Source organism: Cucurbita pepo, chromosome 12, assembly GCF_057944985.1.
Source record: "Cucurbita pepo subsp. pepo isolate OVF chromosome 12, ASM5794498v1, whole genome shotgun sequence".
NCBI classification, from domain to species: domain Eukaryota; kingdom Viridiplantae; phylum Streptophyta; class Magnoliopsida; order Cucurbitales; family Cucurbitaceae; genus Cucurbita; species Cucurbita pepo.
Window position 1 is genome coordinate 15,045,578 of NC_141809.1, and position 16,917 is coordinate 15,062,494.

General features: G+C 37.5%; 2 protein-coding genes across 2 annotated transcripts; both read left to right on the plus strand.

Annotated features, from left to right (window-relative positions):
• Positions 1-274: 274 nt before the first annotated feature.
• On the plus strand, positions 275-13,192 carry LOC111807409 (uncharacterized). Its single transcript, XM_023693123.2, has 20 exons — positions 275-722; positions 842-881; positions 947-1,195; positions 1,293-1,392; positions 1,476-1,550; positions 2,062-2,160; positions 2,426-2,542; positions 2,671-2,786; positions 2,983-3,082; positions 3,701-4,053; positions 4,304-4,634; positions 6,440-6,645; positions 7,539-7,757; positions 9,686-9,872; positions 10,422-10,672; positions 11,067-11,159; positions 11,245-11,346; positions 11,637-11,994; positions 12,179-12,316; positions 12,380-13,192. The coding sequence occupies exons 1-20, from the start codon at positions 506-508 to the stop codon at positions 13,061-13,063; spliced, it is 4,035 nt and encodes a 1,344-aa protein (XP_023548891.2). The 5' UTR covers positions 275-505; the 3' UTR covers positions 13,064-13,192.
• Positions 13,193-13,719: 527 nt separating this feature from the next.
• On the plus strand, positions 13,720-16,834 carry ATG10 (autophagocytosis-associated family protein). The gene is made up of 7 exons (XM_023691815.2): positions 13,720-13,908; positions 14,102-14,281; positions 14,355-14,405; positions 14,496-14,576; positions 14,677-14,782; positions 15,658-15,755; positions 16,473-16,834. The coding sequence occupies exons 1-7, from the start codon at positions 13,861-13,863 to the stop codon at positions 16,683-16,685; spliced, it is 777 nt and encodes a 258-aa protein (XP_023547583.2). The 5' UTR covers positions 13,720-13,860; the 3' UTR covers positions 16,686-16,834.
• The last annotated feature ends 83 nt before the right edge of the window (positions 16,835-16,917 follow it).

A 16,917-nucleotide genomic window follows, 5' to 3' on the forward strand; every position in this document is an offset into this window, starting at 1 on the left:
TTAAAATTGATTTTTAAAAGGAAAAGATTTAAAATCAATTTATTTTTAGTTTTAAAAAATTATTGGAACTTTTAAAAGTTTATGAATGTTTTAATTAATTTAATATCAATTTATTCAGTTTATAATTCGAATATATCGCGTATAATTAATTTTTTAATTTTTCTCTCTTTTATTTATTTATTTTATTGAAAGTAGATTACTAAAATTAGAAATTTTTTTCTTGCTGTTTATAGGAACTGACAACGACGTCGTTTGGAAGGAATTAGGAGCAATACCGGAGGGAAAAGGACTGGTTTATTGGTCACGCGGTGCCGGACTTAACAAAATTCGTTCACCGATACGACAAATGCTATCGCCGGCGAGTACCACAAGCATCAGACTACATTCTTGAAGTCGAGGGCTGCTCTTAGCAAGCATTGTTCATGTAATTTCAATCTATATTTTTCAGTTTCCAGTTGAATTGAAGGTGGATCCGGTCCTACTGAACTAAAGGAAGGAAAGCAAAATGTTGAGGCTAAGGGCGTTTCGGCCTTCGAACGAGAAGATCGTGAAGATACAGATGCATCCGACACATCCGTGGCTTGTTACGGCTGATGCGTCGGATCACGTCTCTGTTTGGAATTGGGAGCATCGGCAGGTTATTTACGAGCTCAAAGCAGGCGGAATTGATCAGAGGCGTCTCGTTGGCGCCAAGTTGGAGAAGCTCGCTGAGGGCGAATCAGGTTCGAGCCGATGAGATTTTTTTTAAAAAAATTGTTCTGTTTTGAATCGTTTTCTGAATGTTCATCTGAATTTTTCTTTTTTGTTTTGCTCATTTGTGTCTCTTGAACGTGATTGTTAGATTTGAAGGGGAGGTCGGCTGAAGCTATACGAGGGGGAAGGTGTGAGTCTGTCATCTCCCGGTTTTCTTTTGTTTGATTTGAAAATTGCTAATTGTTTAATGCAGTGTCAAGCAGGTGAACTTCTATGACGATGATGTACGCTTTTGGCAACTTTGCCGGAACCGTGCCGCAGCTGCTGAAGCTCCGTCATCTGTCAACCAAGTTACATCAGCTATGAGTTCCTTTGCCCCTTCCACAAAGGGAAGGCATTTTCTAGTTATCTGTTGTGAAAATAAAGCCATATTCTTGGACTTGGTGACAATGCGAGGCCGTGATGTTCCGAAGCAGGATCTTGACAATAAATCTCTTCTCTGGTAAGTTCATCACTCTGTTTGATACCCCTTGATCGTGTAATTGTAGAATTAATTTGTGTTTTGATTGGAAGTAATCCCGCCACCATCCATGTTGCAGCATGGAGTTCCTTTCTAGAACTTCGGGAGGAGAGGGTCCTCTTGTGGCCTTTGGTGGATCCGATGGGGTTGTTAGGGTCCTCTCAATGCTAACCTGGAAGGTTTGAGATATTTACTCACGAAACGAAGTTTGATAGCATTATCAAACTGTTGTCTTATTTTCTAACTTCATATTTTCTTGCAGCTAGTGCGCAGATATACCGGAGGTCATAAAGGATCAATCTCATGTTTAATGACCTTCATGGCTTCCTCGGGCGAGGTAACTCTATAAAATGTGATCTGGCTGTAATGTGTGATGCATCGACTCAGTTCCAATAATTTGATAGGAAATGGCCTTCTCTCTCTCTCTCTCTCTTAATCGATTGAAGTCATTTATTCATCAATTATTGGTTTATTCTACATTTTTCGACATTTTTTTTCAATTATGTATCGTCATGAGGAAAAGTTATTCAGATTGAAGATGGCATGTAAAGTTTGAGGTAGTGAAGCTTGGATTATAAGCATGAAGATTTTGATGAAGTTGATAGAAACAGAACTTTGTTGGATTTGCATTTCTTACTTGATGTTTATAATTATTATCAAGCAATTTGGTGTACGCTTGTGATTTTGGGATTTGATTTGTGACAAGGTTTCGATTTGAATTGTTGTACGCATTAGCATTTCAATAAATTGCCCTTTTTTTTTTTTTTTTTTTCTTTGCTTATTGATGCTTTCCCTGCCTTTTCCTTGTAGATTTGTTACCATTTTGTATTTGTGGATTTGATTGCCAGGCACTTCTGGTATCTGGTGCTAGTGATGGATTACTTATACTCTGGAGTGCGGACAACAGCCAAGATTCACGAGAACTTGTACCAAAACTTAGCTTAAAAGTGCGTCCCCTACCTTCAATTTCTATAACTATTTTATTTGTTGGTTCATCAGCTATTATGTTTAAATATTTTATGCGTATGGCTTCTTCAAAAAACTATTTGTTTTTGTCCAATTTTCTCTATTATATTCTTCTATCTGGTTGTTTCTTAAAAAAATTGAATACTTAATGCTTCACATATACTTTTCATGATTAATATTTTTATTGTGTGTTCCATAATGATTAATGAACTGGGACTGATAAAAGATCTTTTACATTCTTAATAGGCACATGATGGTGGGGTGATAGCTGTCGAACTTTCCAGAGTGATCGGAGGTGCTCCCCAACTTATCACAATTGGTGCGGACAAAACACTTGCCATTTGGGATACTATCAGTTTTAAGGTATCGTTGCATATTTATAGTGCATTACATTTTACAATACCGAATCGTTTAACAAATATTTATTAGGTTACCTCCTTCCAAGTCTTCTTGAATACTTTGTGATATCTCATTTAATCTATTCATCTCAGGAACTGCGTCGCATTAAACCTGTTCCAAAATTGGCCTGCCATAGTGTTGCATCTTGGTGTCATCCTCGTGCGCCAAACCTTGATATTCTCACTTGTGTTAAAGATTCCCACATATGGTATGTTTTTTATTTCATTATTACTATTATTCTTCATTTTCTTAACTGATCATGTCAGATAAGAATGTTGAGGATTCTCGTTTTTTTTTTTTTGTGAAGTAAAAGTGCGGTGAGCTTGTGATGTTAGCTTTCACCTAATTTTTTTGTTTTCTTATTACATTAAGGCTCTTATAGGATAACGCTCGAACTTTTTCAGGGCTATTGAGCACCCCACGTACTCAGCTCTCACAAGACCACTTTGTGAACTTTCTTCCCTTGTCCCTCCTCAAATGCTTGCTCCAAACAAGAAAGTTAGGGTATGTCTTTCGCCACAAGCATGAATCACCTAACTATTCCTAATGAGTTTGTTTGTCTTTTCGTTTCTATAAACATTTAGCCTAGATCTTTGTTGTTTTCTTGGGGTTTCTTTCAAGCCCCTTGGTTCCCTTGCATCTTCTTATTCTTTTCTTGTTCATTTTTTTTAGATTTTTTTTTGACCCCTAAACTTATCAAGTTGTATCAATTTTAACCCTAAACTTTCAATTGCATCCAATTGCACCTCATACTTAGATAAATGTTTCGATCTTAACCTTAAAATTTTAGAAAGTATTGCAATTTTAACCCTCTAATAAGTTCTCTCTCCAAATATTGTTGAGAAAAAGTTGTCTTGATCATTCAATAAATTGTATGAATATGGAATGTATAAAATTTCAAAGAAAAAAAACGATATTGAAGCTTTTTTTTTTTTCTTGAATAAGAAACAACTTCTCATTGATGTAATTAAGTGAAAAAATGTTCATGGGTTACGAACACCTGAAGGGAGTGAAAATAAAAGAAGGAAAATAAATTTTTTTTTTTGTTGTTTTTCTTGAAAAAATGTTGCTGGTTCAAGATCATATATTGCTCGATGATTGCTTATCAGTCTCATGTTACAGGTTTACTGTATGATTGCTCATCCTTTACAACCTCATCTTGTTGCTACTGGAACCAATATTGGTGTTATCATCAGTGAACTTGATGCTAGATCTCTTCCAGCAGTAGCTCCTCTTCCAACTCCATCAGGCGGCCGGGAGCATTCTGCTGTTTATGTAGTTGAAAGGGAACTAAAATTGCTAAATTTTCAATTGTCTCACACAACGAATCCATCTTTGGGAAATAATGGATCGTTATCGGAAGGAGGAAGGTTAAAAGGAGATGAGCTGCTACAAGTCAAGCAGGGCAAAAAACACATCAGCACTCCTGTTCCACATGATGCATATTCAGTTCTTTCTGTTAGCAGTTCTGGAAAGTAAGTTGGCCCCCATATTCTTCTTGTTTGAACCTTTCTGTGTAAAGTAAATTTTATATTTGGTTATGCATCCATGTTAATAGAGGATGGGTTAGCAAAATCTCCATTGTTAGGTTGATTTTGTTCTGTATTTCTATCAAGATTGTTCATCAGGGTCAATTATTGTTTTCAGTATCTCTAGTAATATGATCTATACGTGGGTGTTTTTTTGTTTGGAAATTTGTTGCTCACAGGCTTGATTTTGATGCAGGTACCTTGCTATAATTTGGCCTGATATTCCATACTTTTCCATCTACAAAGTAAGTGACTGGTCCATTGTTGATTCCGGAAGTGCGAGGCTTCTGGCCTGGGATACATGTCGAGATAGGTTTGCATTGCTGGAATCTGCCATACCTCCTAGGTTTCCAACAATTCCTAAGGGGGGATCATCTAGAAGAGCAAAGGAAGCTGCTGCAGCAGCAGCGCAGGCAGCTGCAGCAGCTGCTTCTGCTGCTTCCTCGGCCAGTGTTCAAGTTCGTATATTGCTCGATGATGGGACATCAAACATTTTGATGAGATCTGTAGGCAGCCGCAGTGAACCGGTAATTAGCTTGTTGCCCATGCCCTTCAATTCTTTTTTCTTATACTTTATTTTGGGACAATGGTAAAATGGACATCCGTAGTTCAATATGATGGCAAAGGAATCTTCCATAATTTAATAATGATTATCCACTTGCATGATCTAACATCCTTCACACTCCCAGTTGTGATATTCACTTGCGTGATTTACACTTGCATAATTTAACTATTTTCCAACAAGACATTTCCTCCTAAAATTCCTTCACACTCCCATTTGTGAGATTGCCACATTAAGGGCAACCTAGGTGAAGATTAAGCATTGAAAGTGAAAACAAGGAATTTGGTGATGGGGAGTTCTTTTCAAGTCCTTTAATTTTTCTTCTCTCTCTTCTTTTTTCCCCTACTTCATTCAGCATGAGAAGGTTAATATTATGAAGGTAAAACTTATTGTTGCTCTTGAAAGGATCAACAATGCTGATGTGATCCATGTCTTTATTTTTTGGAGCTTGATATTGTGGTGATCCTTTGTAAGTAGGCGATGGAGGATTTTGAGTACATCCTTTGAAGATGCACTTTTACTGGAGGATTCATATTTTATTTTTGCAAGTGTTTGAGGTGGTGTGTGGTCCTCAATGTTGCTGTGGTATGATAGAAAAAGAGGGTTTATATCCTTCCTTTTGGGATAGATGTCAATTTTGGGGCAGGTAGTGTTTGTGTTCTGTATTTTCTGGAGTATTTGATTATTGTGTGTGTCTCCTTTATTTTTTGGAATGTTTGGTTAAAAGAGTACTAAGAGGATATTTAAGGGCTCTTGGGAGCAGGTTTTGGGATGTGGCTCACTTCGCTTTAGTGCCTTTTAGGTCCAGTCCACGATGCTGTCTTTTTGTGATCATCCTTTGGTTTCTAATCACTATTAGTATTTTTTGCTCGCTCTGGTGCCTGAGTTTGGTCAATACTTCTCTATGACTCCCCCTTTCGGTTAATAATTTCTTTATTCTTGATGAAAGTTGTTTTCTCTTTTTTCTTCTTTTGAACAACAGAAAAACATGTGTTGCACAGCTTAAGATGACTGTACATGAGCAAGTTCATGTCGGCCAATTATAGTCTCTCCGACTCCAGCACATCATGTCACATTCTATTATTATTACTATCATCATCATCAATATGCTACTCACAATATACAAAAAGAACGTGAGGAATATCCTATTAGAATTCTCAAGAGGGACTACAAAAATACTCACGTTGGTGTTGGTCACAGAAACAGGGTAGTTATAAAATTCCCTTTATAAGAGAGCCAAAATAGAAGCAGCCGCAAAGCATACAATGCCTAATTTTTTTTTTTTTTTTTTTTTTTTTTTTTTTTTTTTTTTCGATCTCTCGAAAAGTTGCATTTCTTTCCAGCCGTACTTTTAACATGAAAATTTAAAGCTATCGACCCGTACAATCAATTCTTATTTTCTGTCCAATTTCCTCACTTGAACCACTTCTTATATGTATGTATGTATGCGTGCATATATTTATATTGTGGGAATCTGACAGGTTAAATATTTGGTTGAATTTTTTTAAAATAGGAAGACTGAAAATGATTCTATTGCCCTACACTGTGCCCCATATATGAGGTATTTCTTATACATCTATCTGATTATCAAAGATCTGCATTTCTGTCCAGTCATTGGATTTTCTACTGCATTCATCTCTTGCAGTGCCCAAAAGTCATTGCATTTTTTATTTTCTTATTAAACTGAAATAAGCTTAGTAAGTCATTGCATTTTTCATTTTCTCATTTAGTATGTGGAGAAATTATTTTTGCTAAAACAATTTTTTTTAGGTGGTTGGTTTGCATGGTGGGGCTCTTCTTGGCGTTGCTTATCGAACATCCAGGAGAATTAGTTCTGTTGCTGCGACAGCAATTTCAACAATGCCTTTATCAGGATTTGGTAACAGTGGTGTTTCTTCCTTTTCAAGTTTTGACGGTGGTTTTTCTTCCCGTAGATCTTCGGCTGAAACACCACCACCAAACTTTCAACTGTACAGGTGAGAAAAATTGTGCTTGTGGAGCTAAGTTCTTTCTTTCTTTCTTTAAGTCTTTTTTTTTTTTTTTTTTTTTTTTTTGTTCCAAATAAGAAAAAAAATATACTCCATTCAAAAGAGGAATGCTCATCCACCCAAAAGGTCAATGGACACTAGAAGGCACTGATTGGCATGAATCACAATTATTTTCTTAAAATGAGAAACAGAGATTCCTTCATTACATTAATATATGAAATTACAAAAGTGGGCAAGTATGCCAAAGGAATTGCCATCCTCTTCCCGCTGAGCTCCCTTTCTCCTCGATCCATAGAGACAAAATGAAGGTTTGGTGCTAACAGTTCATCACGAAATAAATGACTCACTAAGCCGAGATCACTAACTAATACTAATCTAATACTAATAGAATAGAAAAGAACGGTCTTTTTTGTATACTTTTCCCGGTTCCATTGCTACCGTGGGCTTGCTTGAGAATCAATATTTGAAGTAGTTTTTTTAGAACAAAATTTTAGTGCAACTATGATGGGAGGTTTTAGCAAGTGGGTAAACCGATATAAAACTGAGGTAGGTCATTTGGTTGGTTTGTATTTCTGAACGTCTCAGCTAGTTTATTCTCATGGATGATTTATCCTACTTGTAAATGGTGATCTTGAATGTTCACAAGTCACCCCCTTTGTGTTTCTAAAAATTGAGTTTTCCCAAGGAGATATATATATTTTATGCTTTTATATTCACTTTTCATGGTAGTTATTGAGTGGATGGGAGCTTTCTATCCAGTTACTGACTTCGTTTTTTTTTTGGTGGGAGGAGGGATGTCGATTGGTGCCATTAACATTACCTCCTTTCTCGCCAGTTCGATTATCCCCTTTTATTCACTCTGGACGGTGTATTTCATGCAGCTGGGAAACTTTTCAGCCTGTTGGTGGGCTTCTGCCTCAGCCAGAATGGACTGCATGGGACCAAACTATTGAATATTGTGCCTTCGCATATCAGCATTACATTGTTGTATCTGCTCTGCGTCCTCAGTATAGATACTTGGGAGACGTAGCAATTCCATATGCTACTGGAGCTGTCTGGCACCGTAGACAACTGTTTGTGGCTACTCCAACTACCATAGAGTAAGTTATATTTTCCCCTTGCTTGTGTAAATTCTTGTTGGATTTTGCTTAACATTCATCATATTCCTCATGAATTTTGTATACTTCTCAATAAATTGCAAGAGATATATCTTCAATTCTCTTCAGTTCAATTCAATCTTGCAATGTGTTTGTTTTGCTTTAGTTTCTGCCTAGCATTTTTGTCTAGTCCTTTGATGTTTTCAAATTTCATGAGTACTCCAAATTAGACCACTTCTAGTGATGATTCTGCCCCCGAGGATTTGTTTGCACTCTATCTTGCCACATGGAAATCTCCCTCTATGCACCATACGTCATTGTATAACCAATACAAATTGAGGATTTCTTGCTGAAACTTTGGTCTTTTCTGTGAGGATGCTAGCTGTTTTGAGGGGATGCAGGCCCACACACGACTATTATCCAACCACGAACAAGGTCTAAACCACGTCCGTTCCTTTTGTGTCACTTGACCTATATGCATTCAAAGGTTGAACTTGCCATTTTTGCGCTTGTTTTAGTTTCAAATCATCATAATCATACTGTTGCTAGTTTTATGGCTTGTTAGGGAACGTTGGCCCTTTGTACCCCGTTTGACCATGATCAGAGAGATCTGTCATGGGAATTGTCGGGTAGAGCAATCCATCTTGGACTCTCCACACATTGACCGGGTTCAAGCCAGGACCCTCGTGGCCTTTGTAACCTTAGCTGTCACTGATGAGAAGATTCCTTGGATTGCAACAGCTTCACCAGTCAAAAGATTACCATCTTAGTAGGATACAACCTGTAAATTCCTTTTCTAGTTCAGATAAACTAATTTATGTAGGACAAGTCCACAGTAATACCTCTCTAATTCATCCTCCATATGTGGGAACCACAAAGCCAGCTATGCTTTGTGACATCCCATGTTTCCATCTTTAGTGTCATATGTCTACAAGTCACTCACCCCTTATTCATAGCTAATATCCGGGCAACTTCATTTGACAGAAATTTTAGGAGGCTTTGTCAGGTTAGAAAAGGTTTCTAAGAAGATGATCCTGTGTTAGATTTTGGATGAACTTCAAGATCCTATTCTAGTCGTTGTGGAAGTCCAGTTCAGTTACCACTAGGATGCCACTTCAATCTTTCCTTCTCACTCCGGGCCTTGATTTGAAGACAGCTCCTGACGGCCGCATGGAGGTTGTTGTTGCCATCTTTATCATGTTTTCGTATGATTGTCTACTCCCATTTTATTCTTCTGTTTCATTTGGGAGCTGCCCTTTCCTTTCAAGAAATAGAAAAATAAGACTTCTGAAGTTTGACCATCCTCGGTAGTCTTCCCCAGAGACAACAACGTCTCCTTTTCTTCCATTTAGAACCTTTGTAATCTATAAGAAGCTTCCTATTTTGTTTATGGTTTTGTTTTTTTGGATCCATATGAATCCTCCATTGCACTGTTTTCTAAAAGAACTTGTGTGACTGTTGGATGATGAGGTCTTAAGTAGCATCTGCAACCCATAATGACCACAACCTTTTCTCCACTAATTGCAAACGTATAATTCAAATGGGGTTCTGAAATTTTAACTATTCATCCTCTGCAAGACCAAAATTGCATGTGAAAACTTTGTTTTCAATCTTAGTTGTTTTACGCATCATCATTGGGAGATGAGGGAAAAACTTTTTACCAGGTCCATTGTTTCTGGTGAGGCATATTGGAGAAAGGGGAGACAGTATTCTGGAGAGAGACAGGAGAAATTCATTGTACTCTTCTTTTTTTTTTTTGCTTGTACAAGTAGTTTTTCTCATCCTTTATCATAAAATGGAATACATATTCTTTTGAGATTTTATAAATTATTTTAAGTGCTATTTTATGTCGTTGTGATAGAAATCTGAAATTTTAATTTAAAGGAGATGCTACTAGAACTTATGCTACTTTGTTCTGCCTCATGTTCTAGATGTGTTTTTGTGGATGCTGGAGTTGCGGCTATTGACATTGAAATGAAAAGAATGAAAGAAGAGATGAAGTTGAAAGATGCACAAGCTAAAGCCATTGCTGAGCATGGGGAGTTGGCTCTTATCACTGTAGATGGCCCTCAAACTGTTGCCCAGGAAAGAATAACCTTGAGGCCCCCAATGCTTCAGGTCCAATCTTATTCCCTTTCTTTATATTTGACTATCTGTGGTCACGATATTAGAAATGTTGTCTTATTTTGGGTTTACATAATGTGAATCTTGATTTCATGCATATCCTTGACCGATATGGGAAGACCTTTCCTACTGACTTCAGAATACTTGCAGATTCTGATGGGGAAAGTCTCTTCCGGTGAGAAATTTAACAATTTCAAATTTCTAATTCGAAAAATTATGGGGACATTTGGTTTCTTATTTGGAGAGTAGTTCCTAGAACCAATTTTTATAGTTATTCTGCTCTACTAACCATCAAGTGTTTAGTTTTGGCCTTTCCTAGCAAAGAAGAATTTATAAATTAAAGAAGAAAAATCACATAAAGAAAATTGTTTCAGAAAATTATCAGGTGCACATCCATGCTGGATGTACGTCCAATACTTACCCTTTGTTCAAAATAGTATTTTGTAACTTAATTTCTGGTATGCAGTATATGATTCGTGAATCATATGAATAATGCTAATTTCCTTCTTATCTTTTAATATTAATTTTTCCTTACTATATCAGGTGGTGCGATTAGCATCATTTCAGCAAGCTCCTTCTGTACCACCATTTTTATCATTACCCAAACAGTCGAAGGTGGATGCAGATGATTCGGTGATGCACAAAGATACTGAAGACAGAAGAGCAAATGAGATAGCAGTTGGCGGTGGTGGAGTGTCAGTGGCAGTTACTCGTTTCCCAGCTGAGCAGAAACGTCCCGTAGGACCTCTAGTTGTAGTTGGTGTTAGAGATGGAGTTCTCTGGTTAATTGACAGGTACTTGAATCTTGTACTATATAGGAATTTAAAGGACATAACTACCCATCCTCCCATTAGAAAGTACTAATGTTGAAGTTTTTCTGAAGTCGATAACCTGGTTCTCTGTTTGTTCACATATTTCCATTTTGTTATACTATCCCAGAGTTACTGGTGAAAGTTCAGTAAATCTTTCACGAACCATGTGCTTGTGAAGCATTTAAAAAATTATACTAGCTGCTCAATGTCGATCATGGTGAATGCATAGAGTTCAAACCGTGAATCATCCTTCTTTGTCTCGTTTTTCAATGTCATTATCTTTTATGCTTGGAGGATTCTTGAGTTTGAATCAGAAAAAAGTTCTGAATGCAATAATGAAAATCCCGACTTACGTTGCTTGAGTTTTCTTGGCCAGGTACATGAGTGCTCATGCTTTATCCTTAAATCATCCTGGTATTCGTTGTCGGTGTCTTGCTGCCTATGGTGATGCAATCAGTGCCGTCAAATGGTATGAGCTTCTTTTTTTCTCCTCATTCTTTTCATTGTCAAATGGCTGGAATCGTTTCAAGTCCTAAATAGAACTTATTCTGCAGGGCAAGTAGGCTTGGTAGAGAACATCATGATGACTTAGCCCAATTTATGCTTGGTATGGGCTATGCCATGGAAGCTCTACATCTGCCAGGAATATCGAAGAGGTAAACAAACACTTGCAGGAAAGATGCTACCCCCCTGTAAAAGTAAAATGCCTATGTTTGCTTTTCCATCAAGATTGCTGGTCAGAAAGCATACAAACATGTACATCCATTTTTGTGGTTTGTTGCCGCTTTTAAGCCCCTTCATACGTAATTCCTCAATAACTCTGAGTAGTAGCTTGGAGTCTGCCACTCGATATGAGATCAATGTGTCAAAACCATGTCAGTTGCATTGCAATCTGATTACTCTAGTCCTAGTTATAATTGTTAATCCATCTCTATTCAATTTTCAGATTGGAATTTGATCTGGCCATGCAAGGAAATGATTTAAAAAGAGCACTTCAGTGTCTTCTTACTATGAGCAACAGCAGGGACATGGGGCAAGATAATACAGGGCTTGATTTGAGTGACATTCTCAGCTTAACAACTAAAAAGGACGATGTGGTTGAAACATTTCAAGGAATTGTGAAATTTGCAAAAGAGTTTTTGGACTTGATTGACGCAGCAGATGCTACTGGACAGGCTGATATTGCTCGTGAGGCTCTTAAAAGGTTAGCTGCTGCAGGTTCCTTGAAAGGTGCATTACAAGGTCATGAGATAAGAGGATTGGCTCTCCGACTGGCAAATCATGGAGAGTTGACACGATTGAGTGTAAGTGCTCGGCCTTACAGTTCACTAATGTTTTAAGCTTCGTAATTGGCCTAAGTTTGTATATTCTTCGTCTCGTGTAAGTGGCAGACTGGATACTTCGTGCATACAGTGGTTGGGTTTTCTTTCTAAAGATAATTAGTCTTCAATGGTCTGCTTATGATAAATGGCAATGTAAACGTTTCAGGGATTAGTGAACAATTTAATCTCAGTCGGCTCGGGACGTGAAGCAGCGTTTGCAGCAGCGGTTTTAGGAGACAATGTTCTCATGGAGAAAGCATGGCAAGACACAGGAATGCTTGCGGAAGCTGTGCTTCACGCTCAAGTATGTCAACTTTATTTGTTCTGTATATGTACTTCTGTCTGTGCATTAACTTGCAATTTTCAGGCTCATGGTCGACCGACATTGAAAAACTTGGTCGAGTCTTGGAACAAGATGCTACAAAAGGAGATGGATCACACCTCGTCGGAAAAGACCGACGCTGCAGCTGCATTTTTTGCATCACTCGAGGAGCCAAAACTCACAACCTTGGCAGATGCAAGCAAGAAGCCTCCAATTGAAATCCTTCCTCCTGGAATGCCAACTCTGTCATCTTCCATTCTAGCTCCAAAGAAGCCAACTCCTGGGGCACAAGGTGCATTGCAGCAACCAGCCAAGCCTTTGCTACTGGAGGCACCGCCTGCTGATCCACAACAACAAACAGAAGGTACACCGACCCAATCCGAACCAACTGAACAGACTTCAGACGGTAAAGCCCCAACTAATACATCAGCAACCGACACGCCTCCGACTACTTCAGTAGAAAATGTTCCGATAACGTTAAATGGTTTAGAGCCATCTGATATTCAATTAGCATCCTCCAACACCACACCAGTAGAAACTCAAATAGTACCACCGTCATCCGTAAATAATACGACACATTCAGAGGCAGTGTTAGAATCAACCGAGCTTCAGAACTCCTCTGTTCCGCATTCATCGTCCTCAAACGTCGCAGCACCACCATCAGACGCCCCATTTGAGGTGCCTGATCTTCTTCTGAATACTTATCTTCCAAACGTATCACAAATTTGAAAGCTAGCCATAACGAGTACAGAAGGTGAGGTTGATCTTGTTAACTGCTGTTATAATGCATTCTTTCATGTGAATGTGTTTGATTCTCTCTTGCCTATTGTGTTATACAAAGTTCCATATATTCTTTTATTCGTTATTCGTTATTTGTTATTGTATTAGATTTAGAATGCATTTTATTAAGCGTTTCCATCTGTAATTTTCTTTTTCGAGTTAGCTAAAACGTAGAATTTGGCTCGGGAATATATTTTTGTTTTACAATGTTCAATATACTATATTTTTTTGTATTTTTCCTAGTTAAACACCGACTTTTTTGTTATGTTTTGTTTTAAATGTGAATTCTATAAAATATACGTGGATGATCGTTTTTGATTGCCATGGTGAATATATCTAATAGCTTAGAAGTTTAAAGACTATTTAGAACTATTTTTCGAACGGTAGAGTTAAAGTGTTTGAAGATTAAATTTTTTATTTAATTTAATTAATACTATTTTTTATTTTCATCTTCCAACCTACAAAATAGCAAAATATTAGAAAAGTTGACCTAGGAGAGTTGACCACATTTATAATTTTTTTTTAATAAAGTGATAAAATAAATTAAAAGTACAATTTAAATATTAAAAAAAAAAAACGTTTATATATATCAAAACTATTTTCTTTGGGGTTTCTCCATGTATTAGCCCAACAGAAGCGATGTTCAGCTCCAAGAACGAAAGGAAACAATTCGCGATGGAAGAAATCTCAGGACAATCGACTTTGACGCCAACAATCGTCCGATCACCGAGCTTTGGGTTATTGAAATGATCACTGATCCATGTGAATTTCACGTCATTCAAATGAAGCAGATGGTTAGTGTTCAAATTATTCGAACTTGTTTTTAAATCTGTATGGCCGAATGATTTCGATTTTATGTGCGAAAAACGTATGATTTTGTTTGTAGTTCATATGCGTTTCTTATAATTGGTCTGCCTCAAAGTTTTTGTTCCATGTTGACGCTTTCCATTTCGGATTTCGCCCTATCTGTTTCTCCGATGCGTTTAGGTTGGTACATGTGAAGCATTGGTGGAGAATACTTTAGCTTTGGATGGAACTATCTCATCAAGTAATTTTTACAAGGCTGCTTGTGCTTTTGTTCATAGATGGAATCTGATCAACTCTGATTTTCCTTCATGGTCATGGATTCCATTTCAGAAACTACGGTGGATTAGTTCTGATGATAAGGTGAAGTTTGTTCTTGTTTGGATTAGATATCACTGATTTACAAGGCTGCTTATGCCTTTTTATATGCTACTAGGTGGAAGGGTACTTATCTTTGGAGAAAATATGCCTTCTGAGACCACAAGAGGTCTGCATCTTCCATTTTCGTGGTCCTTTTTTGTTTTTCTTCTGCAATTCACAATTGTTCTTCATTTTTTCGTTTAAATGTTTTCTACAGAACGAGCAGGAGAAAGTAGAGTGTTTTGAGGAAATAGATACTGCTGGCAACAACAATGAGTCTCTGGATGAAGCTACATTAGTATGTGCTTTCTGTAATTGATGTTCTTGTGGTAACCATACTTCTTTAGTTGTGTGATATCTGTTGCATTCATTAACCAAACTCTCCCGTTTTTCTCAAGGTCTCCTCCCCAAGTGATCATGAAGAAGTACATTACTATGATTTTCACGTTCTGCACTGTGCTTCATATAGTGTTCCAGTGCTTTACTTTCGAGCTTACAGTTGTGGTATGCAAGTTTTATTGTTCCATTATACCTTTTTAAGATCACGCTTTAGAATATTATTGTTTGATGCAAATGCAAACATAAGACTTTTGGTTTCTAGATATTTAGCAAATGAATTGTAACAGCTCAAGCCTACCGCTAGTAGAATATTGTCCTCTTTGATTTTTCCCTTTCGGGCTTCTCCTCAAGGTTTTTAAAACACGTCTGCTAAGGAGAGGTTTTCATACCCTTATAAAGAATGCTTTGTTCTCCTCCTCAATCAGCGTGAGATCTCACATGAATCACTCTAGTGATGTGTACTGATGTAATATTTGGTTATTTATCCAAAACTTTCTGAGCTCGCTAATACCTGTAATTGGCATGCTCCTTGAAATGTTGAATGTAGTTATTCTAAAAATGTGATTCGGTGGAATATATTGGAAATTAAGGTGTGTGACATCATGGATTATTTCAAGTGGCTTAAGCCATTGCAAAATCTTTCAACACATTCTTAATTTTTCCTCTGTGAATTGATCTTTTAGACCCTTTTCCTAGAATCGTGATCCTTATTTATTTTCAAAAAGATAAAGAAACTTTCCTTGATAATAGTAAAATATTGATCAACCAGTAAGTATAAAAGAGGGGCAACACTGACAGTATGATTTTGACTCTGTTAGACAAGGAAGCTACAATAGAATGTCACTTGCATGTCGAGAATGAGTGGTTGAATGTATGTGCTTTATCTTCGCTATGTTCTGTTTCCACTGTCTCTATCTTCCCCCTTGGCCTAATTATGGTATAGGAAATAGGAGGTTTAAAATATCTATTTTTTGTGTTTAAATTCTGTTCCTAATATGAAGTATTTCCCGTTCAGTATACTAATTTTGTAAAGTGTGCAGATGGACAACCTCTGACGTTTGAAGAAATGAAAAAGGACCTTCCATCACAGTCTGCAGATACACTATTGAATTCAAAATGGACATTTATTACTCAGGAGGTACAGCTTTTCTTTGACATTTTTTTTGGCCTTTGGTTTTGGATGCACCAAGCATAAATGAGTTTGCATTAAAACAAAAGAAGGAAGAGTTTACGGGCAGGGTAGAGAGAACCCCATCCCAACATAAATGTGAGATCCCACATCGGTTGGGGAGGAGAACGAAACATTCTTTATAAGGGTGTGGAAACCTCCTTTTAGCAGACGCGTTTTAAAAATCTTGAGGGGAAGCCCAAAAAGAAAAGCCCAAAGAGGACAATATTGCTAGCGGTGGGCTTGAGCCGTTACTAATGGTATCAGAGTCAGACACCAGGCGATAAGCCAGCAAGGAGGCTGAGCCCTGAAGGGGGTGGATTGGGGGTCCCACATCGATTGGAGAAGGGAACGAGTGGCAGCGAGTACGCAGGCCCCAAGGGGGGTGGATTGTGAGATCCCACGTCGGTTGGGAAGGAAAACGAAGCATTTTTTTTTTTATAAGACACCTTCCCTAGCATATGTGTTTTAAAAACTTTGAGAGGAAATCTGAAAGAGAAAGCTCAAAGAGGACAGTGCTAGCGATGGATCATACGCATATTCTGAAAGTTTCTTTTCTTATTTCTGTCACTGTCATTCTCTGATTGAGAAATAAGAATGCAGGATGCTTTTTTTTTTTTTTTTTTCCTTTTTTCTTGTACATGAACTTTGTGATGTTAACTAGTTTTGGGTATGGATTAATGTCAGGAGCATCCATATTTAAACAGAATATGGTTTAAATTACATCCTTGTGGAACGAGGGAATGGATGAAGCTACTCTTACTTAGTGACGCATCCTGGTTCAAGAATGAGATAGCGATTGAAAGATATGTCGCCTCATGGCTCTCAGTTGTGGGGCAAGTAGTTGGCTTGAGAATCCCCATGGAAATGTTGAAAGATGGCGGTGGCACCCAGTTCTGATTCTGGTGTTCCTCACCATTTTAGCAGCCTTGTGTAAATCTCTGGTTCTACTGAAGTTGAGTCTCCACATTTATCAGAGCTTAAATACTAAAATGAACGTGTAATTGCAGACGTATATCTAAACTTTAGAAAATATATCATTTTCTCTAGATCGCTGAATTTGTGTTTAGTAGATGTTTGAACTGTCTTTTATGTCTTAAACCTTTCAACCTCTCTCTAATAACTTCTTTTT

What these genes read in the sequence shown, in the direction of transcription:
- LOC111807409 (XM_023693123.2), top strand. Translation starts at nt 506, where the DNA reads ATGTTGAGGCTAAGGGCGTTTCGGCCTTCGAACGAGAAGATCGTGAAG. An exon ending in CTCCAAACAAGAAAGTTAGG is followed by an intron (nt 3,083 to 3,700) that starts GTATGTCTTTCG and finishes CTCATGTTACAG; the next exon opens with GTTTACTGTATGATTGCTCA. An exon ending in GCAATCAGTGCCGTCAAATG is followed by an intron (nt 11,160 to 11,244) that starts GTATGAGCTTCT and finishes CTTATTCTGCAG; the next exon opens with GGCAAGTAGGCTTGGTAGAG.
- ATG10 (XM_023691815.2), top strand. Translation starts at nt 13,861, where the DNA reads ATGATCACTGATCCATGTGAATTTCACGTCATTCAAATGAAGCAGATG. An exon ending in GGATTAGTTCTGATGATAAG is followed by an intron (nt 14,282 to 14,354) that starts GTGAAGTTTGTT and finishes ATATGCTACTAG; the next exon opens with GTGGAAGGGTACTTATCTTT. An exon ending in CTCTGGATGAAGCTACATTA is followed by an intron (nt 14,577 to 14,676) that starts GTATGTGCTTTC and finishes GTTTTTCTCAAG; the next exon opens with GTCTCCTCCCCAAGTGATCA.